The following is a 9,393-nucleotide window of genomic DNA, read 5'->3' on the forward strand; positions in this document are numbered from 1 at the left end:
ACGGTGGATGCTTCATCTCCCTGCATGAGCACTCAAGATAACAAGATGCGTGTTCGTGCTGACAGCGATTGTGATTGAGTTTAGCAGGTATAAGGACAGTTAATAGTTGTACAGCTTGTCTGCGCAGCTCACAGCTCCTAACAGGATGCCTGTCTTTATGACCAATTAGTTTCAAATCCTATCAGCTCTTGCTCTTGTTTCTAATTAAACTAGATTGGTTTTTTTGACACAGTAGATTACACCCTGGACAACATGTGAGATGTGCTCCTGTTTTATTTCCAGTCTTATGTTCCCTAGCATTTATTCCATGTATAAGAGAAGTTGAGCTGTTCTGTGCGAGTCTAAATGATGTTTTTATTAGCTGTGCTATGCCACTTGATGTGGTCAGGCAATTTAATGAACAGAGTGGTGTGTTATATACACACCTCTTTGCTGGGGCATTTGGTGCACACATACATTCTACCCTTTTTCTTTCTTAAACTACTGCAAGGGCTTGCTTATCCCAGTAGAAAAATGAGAAGAATATTCTCTGATACAGGAGGCTCTCTGCAGGTATGCTGTGTGTACAATGTGTTCTCTAAATAATAAATCCCCACTTTATAGCTGGTCCCAGTGGTGCGTGATTGATACCCATCTATATTCTTGACAGTTCTGCAGAGCACTCCAAACTAGCAGCCTTAGACAAGCTTTCTGGTTTTTTCCTCCCTCCTTTTTTAAAGTAGGGCCATCAGTGAATAAAACATGTGCAATGTTTCCTTCTGACTTTTGGCTTTTTCTAGTGCTGCTCCCTCTGCCAAGGTTGTCCTCTGTTCTGAGTCATAACAATTACTGTCTGTGGAAATAAGGGGCTGTGCTGGTTGGTGATTCTGTACAGCAAAAGCCAGGAGAGCATTTATCCTCCGCTTTACCACCATTAGGCAGTGTAGCAGTAGGCCTAAGCTGTCAAGCCCAGAGTGTTTAGCATATGGACTGAAATGCACATACGGATGTGTTCTCCACAAGCAAAATGGTTAATTGGCTGCATCGATACTCATTTACACAGCCGGTTATCACTGTATGTATGCTACACTTAGGTCTGAAAATGGAATGCCAAGACATTGGTATTATACATACATTAATACATTTACTGTATTAATGTATCTGTTTTCTGTCAGGCTTCAGCAGCTTTCTTGGGTCCCAACTGGGTAAAGTGCTTAAACACATACTTAAAGTTCAGCCTATTGTTAGAGGCTTTGTGTTGTCTAAAGCTCCCTTAATAGAATCCTCATTGTGTTTCTAATTAAACTGTGTGAATAATACGCAATCAAACACTTGAGCAGGGGGAATCCGAAGGGATGTAAGAAGAAGCAGACATTTGTAGGACTGTGCTTTAGTGCCTTTGGGTAGCGTGTCACCAAATGCTTTGTCACCTGAGACATAACAGGCATTTCCAATGATGTTCAGCTTTGGAAAATGTCTTTTGAATGCACTGTGTTAATATACAGATCGAAGCCCTATCCTTTACTGTATTTGATTCCACACTTCACTGTAATTTGCTCTCCCATTCTTTTTCTTGTATCAAACCCTTTTCTTTGCTTTCTTCACTGAAAAATCTAAATTGTTTGTGTTTTGTTTATAATATTTGCAAGATCTCAAACACACATTTTTACGTTGTAGCAAAAGGCAGAGCAGAGCTACTGAAGATTAATCTTCGGGAAGTAGAAATGGATCCTGACATCAGCCTTGAGGAAATTGCTGAGAAGATTGAAGGCTATTCTGGTGCTGACATCACTAATGTCTGCAGGTATCTCCTTCCCCTTAATCTGCAAATGAGACAAGTCGTCGTTTGCATTATTTGATTAAAAAACAAGCAGTACCCACAGCAGCTGAAGCAAACTAACTAAATATTTTGGGGTCCAGATCTATTCCCTGAACCACGCATTACTGTCACATGGAGCAGTCTAAACACCGTAGTGTTTTGCTTGAGATGTCATCAAGTTTGCTTAGATCTTACATAAAAATTATCTGAGCAAATATCCTCTTGTGTTACCCTTTGTCTGCATTAACCAAATGTTTATTAACGTAGTGCATAACAGCTTTGGATTCTTTTTTCTAAATCCCATGAGATCAAGGTCCTTTAAGAACGCGGCTCGGGAATATATTTTCTTGCTGCTTTGCTGAAATTGTGAAGCAGCACCACGTTTTTGAAAACTTTGGTATGTGTCACACAGTGCAATAGTTAAATTACCTGCTCTCCCTGAGGCCTGTGTTATCCCCCGGTGGGAATAAAAACCTGGGGAAGGAGAAAATGTAATTTCAAACTGCGTGTGGGCTGTGGTGTGAGAAATGAGCGGCGCTCTCTGTGGCAGTGGGCCACGCTGACAGCTCCAGAGCTGGGGAGGAATGACGGAACAGGTAGAGCATGGGGAGCCACAGGCACTGATGGCCTCAGCCCCAGGGCCACGTGGTGTTGGTGTCTGAGTGCTGCATGTGGGGGGGATGTTGAAATCCTAATGGAGAGATCTGCAACATCCAGAGCGCTTTTGGAAGAGAAAAAGAAAAATCCTTCAGTGCAGTTCTTCTCCCGCCCTGCCTTTTCCTGTGCTGAAGATGTAGAATTTCATCTCTATGAATCATTATAAAAGGCTTTCAGTTTTATAGTTTTAATTATCTCTGTGCATTTTGCCATATGCTTAAATGAGTTTTGGTGCCAGTGCATTCTTTATATTGAATTAATGGTGGGATCTGGGAATGTGAATGCTAACAAAGATGTGAACCGCATCTTCTCTGGTAAATAAGTGCTCTCTGAAGTGTTCCTGCCAGTGGTTTCTAGCAAGAGAATACAATCAAAATTCATAGGCTTACAGCACATGCTGCTAGCAATTAGCTCCAATGCATTGTCCTGTATTTCCAGGGATGCCTCTTTAATGGCAATGAGACGGCGTATTAACGGCTTAACTCCAGAAGAGATTCGAGCACTTTCTAAAGAGGAGCTTCAGATGCCAGTTACCAAGGGGGACTTTGAATTGGCTCTGAAGAAAATCTCCAAATCTGTTTCTGCTGCAGACCTGGAGAAGTACGAGAAATGGATGGCAGAGTTTGGATCTGCTTAATCTCACCGACAGCTTTCCATTGCGAGAGTTTATGGCTTTTGTTGTTTTCACTTGCAATGTGAGTTAGAAATATTTTCAGAGGTTTAATAAAAGGTCTGCCATTCTCCCTGTCCCTCCCCCACCCCTTCCTGGTGACAAGATCTTTTAAACTCTATTTGCCTTTAAAGGGAGTGAACAAGCAGATATGGTTAATAATAATAATAATAGTAATGTCTGAAATAGCAAAAGCAGACAAACAGGAAGGGAATAAATATACTGAGAATAATCATCTTATTTTCCCAATGAAGAGCAGTGCTGTTTACCTCCTTATAGTCATCTTTCGTGGCTAGAATCAATAAATCAGCTGGGGGATATGACTCCAGAGGAGCTAACAAGGGCTCGTTTACCCCCTGCTCCAAGTGCTGTGTTCTGTTGGGCTGCTGACTCTGTCTCCCCCAGACGTGGATTTGAAGTTGCTGTTCCCTGGTGCTGTTTTGTGCTTGGATTTCCAGAGCAGAACCAGAGAATTAATTGGCATTTACACAGTGGAAATGAGGATCAGTTTTCCATCAAGATGCAGGCTCACCTCTCCTCTCTTGTACACCCATTTGGCTTTGATGTCACTTCAGATTGGAATGATGTTACCTGTGACTTCTAATGGAAATGAGAAGGAAAGGACCTTGATTGCTTTCATTCCATGCTGAATGTGGTTTGTACCGCTTTGACAAGTAGGCACTTTGAAGTTTGACCAGTAGGCACTTTGACTTTATTTTGTGCATTTATGTAGGATTTGGAACTTTGCTTTCTAAATATTATTAAAATAACAGTAGTGAAGGCACCAATATGTCCTTAGAACACATGGCTGTGGACTTCCAGGCCTTCTAGCTGGGCCTGAGCCTTTCCCAGCTTTACTAAGCAATGGTATTTGCACTTGTTTATGTTGCAGAACTACTTTTGTTATGTTACTTTTGTTAAATGAAGGTTTCTTAACATTTATAAATGCATTTAATTTAGGGGAAGGTAATCTGTAAAATCTCATTTATTTATTTCTCTTCATTTACATGTTTCTTCCTGTCCCAAGCGCAAGTGATGAGAAAGGTTAGGCTATAAACTCTAGCACGATAAATCCCCACTCTCAGACATAATGGTCGCGATGACAGTATGGGATTTTCACAACCTCACAACCTGGCTCGTTTAGGTTTCATAATGTAGGAATGGGAAGGATAGGTAAAATTTACAGAGGAATATGGAAGCTCTGAAATTCCTGGTGATTCTGTATGTATGACTCAAAGTGTCATGGTAGATCTGAGCTGTCCTGCAGTTGGGTGGGTTCTGCACCCTCTGGCTCTCTGCTGAGACTCCTGGTCGACGTAGCCAGGTGTTGTAGGCGGGAGTAAGAAATGGATCTTGCTCAGAGATGAGGCCAAGTATTCAGAATCACCCACCACATCTTGGATGGGAATTTATCTTTGTATTGCTTGGTAGTTCCAAATAATGTTTGTAATCCAGCACGCTGGTCTTTGGGGCCATGACATGTGAACCACTAATGTAAATGCTTCTTGAGCCTGTCTACTGTTCAGGGGAAAAAACAGTCAGGGTGTGTGCTTGACAGCTCTGCAGCATCCTCTGCTTATGTGAGCAACTTGTGTGGTTGTGGTATCCTCTCTACTTTGTTTGTCAGCAGTCCTTTTTCTTTCTTCCTCTGCAAAGACCGCAGCTTGGATGGATCATGCCATTTTGAAGGGCTCCACTAATTTGCATGGAGAAACACCACAGAGATTCTATAAATCCTGCATTTGACACAAGACAGCTGGGGCTGTAGAGGCCTGTTTTCATGTGGCCTTTCAGAAATATACCTTCTGGTGCCCCCGGACTGGTTGAAACACAGCTGCTGTCCCAATCTTTCTGAAGATTCCACTAGCTTTGTTATAGTCTTGACCAGTGAGATTAGAGCAGGAAGAACATCAGCTTTTCCCTTTTCACTGAGAATAAAAGCTCCAGTTGCTTTTTGCCTGCCTGGTTTGCACCAACTGCCCAGTATAGCCTTTGCACTTCATAATATCTGCAACTGTTAGAAAGAAGCAATTCTGTCTGCCCTGGAAGATGAGCAAGCACAAAGCTGCATTTGACTCTATCATTTTGGGGTAAATTACTACCAGGACCAGTCTGTTCCTCCCAGGGAATAGCTGGACCTTTATAGCAAGAAAGCTTTGAAAGCGTTGCCACGGTGTGTCATTTCTTCCTTATGAAAGCTGTAGGCTGCAGCTATTATTCTTTTTTCCTTTTTTTGTTTCCTTTTTGTTTTACTGCAGTAGAAATGAGGAAAGCTCTAAGAGTCTTCTGCGGCCAGTGCCAGATTAGCACTTCAGGGTTTCTCCCTAGTCAGACAAGTGCTGCCCAAGGAGCTTACTCTACACAGGCAAGATCTAGAAGGAAATAGACACGAATGCCAATAACTCACACCATTCATCTGCCCGAGAGCAGTGCTGGATTCAGCAGTTGCTACTTAGGAAGATGTAAGTACCAGTTTTCTCAGTTTCATGTTGCAAGCAGCAGGGCCCTTGCTGCTGTTGAAAGCACAGTGTTTAGCAGAAATGTCATTCCTTGGCCTTTTGATGAACCTCCGCCCTTAAGGTGTTAAACTAAACTCTTGCATGGTAAGCAGAATCCACTACACTGGACATTCCTTCTAGTGGGAATTATTTGGGTGCTGCAGTCTTTCTCTAACGGTTATGATTTGTACCTTAGAAGTGTTTTTTCTGTACAGTTCCATTCATTCTTTTCTACTTTCCAGGCCATAGATCTTTGTCTGTGCAATGGCTGTGCCCAAGCATTACAGCAGGCTCCTGTAGATCAGGCACCCCACAATACCGACCCTTTCATGCCGAGACTCTTCAGTGTAGGTGTCTAGCTCTAATTCTGACCCTTTCATCTCCACCCAGTCTCACCATTGCACTCACCTCAGTGGGCTTGAAGGTTAAATCACTGCCTCTGGGAGGGAGCCAACAGTGGGATACAGCAAGGAGCAATTAGGGGAGGAAGGCCAGGCTAACAATGGGAGGAATGCAAGACCCTAATGATGAGCTTATGACTCAGTGCAAGTCTAACTCATGTCCCTTTGGGGGAAAGCCTGGTTTAAGGGTGCTTGATTCATTAGAGAGCAATGTTCAGCAATGTTCTAGCATCTCTCAGCCTGCTGCAACAATTTGTTTGGTCTGTGTACAGAGCTGCATACACATCCATGTGTGTATGTGTATACGCACACAAGTTTGTACCTGTGTGACATAAAATCAAGTTCTGAAGCTGTGTTTACATGTCTCTTTCTAAATGTCTATGAAAGCCCTCTTGGGTGCCACTGCTAATTTTTGTACAAGAAGCAGTTTGATTGTATGAAGTAATAAATGTACATATAGAGTCTGTCTGTCTCTGGGCCTGTGATTGCTTTCCTTCTAGCTGCTTCCAAAGGCTGCTGTACAAAGCAGATTTACTCAGCATGTCACAGTGGTGTTGGATTCACCAAAGTCTTGGGCGGAGAGCAGTTAAAGCAGAGCCTGGCTTTTTTTGGATAACACTGTCAGCAATGCTTTCCCTCTTAAATTGGCCTTTCATTGCCACAGGCTATAAAATGGTGAATGTTCCAGTGCCCAGCACTGGGGGAGAGGAGAGCAGAGGCTCCAGCACATGTTCAGTGTTAGCACCTGATTCAGACCTCACAGCGCCGGGCAGGTTTTTTATTGCTTGCCCCTGGGCTGAACGTATAATCAGGCTCTAGAGAAGCTATATCTTCAGCTGCTTGCTCAACAGAAGGCTTTCAAAAGCAGAACTTCTATTAGGAAAGAGCTTTCAAAGTTGGAAAGAGACCCCACATCTCTTGGGGCTGAGTTGATTATTTGAATTTTCTCACTAACTTCCTTCTGGAAGTATGTGTAGTTTCCAGTGTTTCATAATGCCTCCGACATGAAAGAGAGAGCAGGGGAAATTGCTGATCAAGGGATTTCAGGAGAGGTCACATCTTTGCATAGGAAGTTCAGCTCACCCCAGTTTAAAAGAGACCGCACAATAGTAAAGGTGCTCCGACTTGTTCTGATCATGGAGAAGATTAAAAGACTTGTGTGATGTAAAGAAATCCTCCATCAAGCGAGCAAAGACCCAGCTGTACAACCTGGACACGAGGAGGTAAAAGCAGCAGAGGAAGCAGAGAAATAACTTTTGTCTGTTTGATGGACAGGCTCCCCTGGATCAGGTGATGGGTTGAGATTTTTTTCTGAGCACCATGAAAATGTAGGTGGTTCAGTGGTGCCACAGAGGAAGGAGGGAGCTTTGGGATGCGAAAGCAACTCACTGGTACCACTGCTGTGTCCCAGCAGGCACAGGCAGGAGCAGGAGCAGTCTCGATAGCCCTCTGATGGAACAAATGGGCTGTATGAAACCACCCAGGTCGGTGACAACAAAGGTTGATTGAACAAAGACCTGATGCTCTCCAGGGAACTGCAGCTACCCACCAGCAGTCAGAGCTAAGCATCAGAGCTTGCGTTTTCCATGGCTGGGAGAAAGGATGGTCCTACCTGACCTGTACAACCCATGTTGCTCCGCCTGGTGGCACTGAGGGAAGCTGATGGCAGAGGGACACTTTGGAGAGCAGGGCAATTGTTCAGAGCTCCCTGAGTGTAACACAGAGCTGACTTCTGGCCAGCTGAAGCATCATGCTCCTATATATGTATTGGACAGCTCCAGGGAATTCCCTGTTCTTCTTTAAAAGGCCCCTACTAGCAATGAGAGCACATGGGATGAGATGTCTTGGCAGACCGAATTGCCCAATGCAAGAACGTTTTAACTCAGCAGCGAAGAAACTGCCAGTAGAAGACTGGTTCTGCTGTGAAGAGACAAAGTGCTGTGATGTTCCCATCCCTGCTGCAAGAGCAGGGCTGAGCTGTATCATGATCAGGCTCCATTTTCTGGCCATTGTGGTTTTATGTCTTTGTTGTAGAAGGAGCGTTTATCCTCCAAGTTAGGGAGAAGCCATTTTCTCAGAGCTAAAAGGTTTTGTTCAGTGTTTGGGTTCAGGCTTTGGGGATCCCACGGATTGGCACATGGAGGTGTTGAGACCATTCCCAGTACTGTTGTGTTTGGAGACTGTTTTCCTCCAAATGCATCCCGCTTGGCTGTCTCGCACAGTAACTAGTAGAGCTTTGTGCAAGGTCTCTTAAAATAGAATATTCGTTTGACAAGGACATAAATTCTTAGCAGCAGATTACAGCTGTGTTGCTCCCATTTGTGAGCAGCCCCTTGCATAAGTTGCTCAATGAATGTGAAAGAAACTGTCGTGGAAGTAAGAGCTTCTCGAACTTGACTTTGGAGAATGAGAAAGGTAGGAAGATACTCGCTTTCAGGAAGATACATCAGAGTATGTGAGATGTTAGGAGATGAATTTTCTTCTTCTTATGGCTTTCCTCTCTGTCTCGCAGTTGCTCTGCTGGGTTGCGCTTTCTGGTTCCAATTTGCATGGAAATAATTACCATTGTTTATCTGAGAGACGGCATTTTGCAGATGAATGGGTTCCACAGAGCCCTCTTCTGCCCCAGCAGTGGGTGTTCTCACACAGCGTGCTGTGTGACATCTAATTGAACGGGCTGATGGCGTGAGATCCTCCTTGTGAAGTTAAGGTCATTGGAATGGGGAAGGTGAGAGGAAACGCGCTGAATACCAATCGGACTGACGGTATCAGAAACCATAGCAACTCTGTGCAGGGTTTATAAATATAAGCGAAAAGAAAAAGGGAATAACCTTAAGGAGGTGCTGACAGCACTGCAATATGCATGTTGATGAACGTGGTGGTCTCTGCATCCTCGCCAATGAGGAGAACGACTGTGAGAGGATGGGAGCGGCTCGGGGAACAAAGGGAGCCAGCTGCAGGTGATCCTGATGGGTCTCATCGCCTGCCTTCCTGCCTAAAAACCTGCCAGTCCCCAGGGCAGGTTTGTTATGGCCACTGCAACATCTGCCTTTCGTCTCCTGCCATTTGAAATCCTAATAGCTTACTTCCCGTCCTTGAGCTTTGGGGTGAGCTGGGGCTGGAGCGTTCCTCCAAGGCTAGAAGAGCAAGTGGATGTCAGCGGTGAAGTGTTCCTATAGGGCACAGGGCGCTGTTGCACCGGGTACTGCTTCATATACAAGGAGAGATGCCGTGATGCCTGCAGGGCACTGCAGGGGAGAATGGTAGGGAAAGGTAGAAGTGAAGTGATTTACCTGGGCTCCCTGGGTCAGTGGAGGAGACAAACCCATCCCTGTGACTCCCAGTCCCGGTCCTACAGGGTGCAGTAGT

At 44.4% G+C, this 9,393-nt stretch overlaps 1 protein-coding gene across 3 annotated transcripts in view; it reads left to right on the forward strand.

Moving 5' to 3' along the window:
* Window positions 1-6,488, forward strand: part of KATNAL1 (katanin catalytic subunit A1 like 1) — a 36,120-nt gene extending 29,632 nt beyond the window's left edge. For all 3 annotated transcript variants that reach the window (XM_015852009.2, XM_085536302.1, XM_015852010.3), the window contains 2 exons: window positions 1,657-1,783; window positions 2,894-6,488. In XM_015852009.2, coding sequence (XP_015707495.1) covers window positions 1,657-1,783; window positions 2,894-3,092 — 326 coding nt within the window. In that variant the 3' untranslated portion in view covers window positions 3,093-6,488. The remainder of the gene's footprint in view (window positions 1-1,656; window positions 1,784-2,893) is intronic.
* The last annotated feature ends 2,905 nt before the right edge of the window (window positions 6,489-9,393 follow it).

Source organism: Coturnix japonica, chromosome 1 (assembly GCF_054131305.1).
Source record: "Coturnix japonica strain WE chromosome 1, WE-NBRP24, whole genome shotgun sequence".
Classification (NCBI taxonomy): Eukaryota; Metazoa; Chordata; class Aves; order Galliformes; family Phasianidae; genus Coturnix; species Coturnix japonica.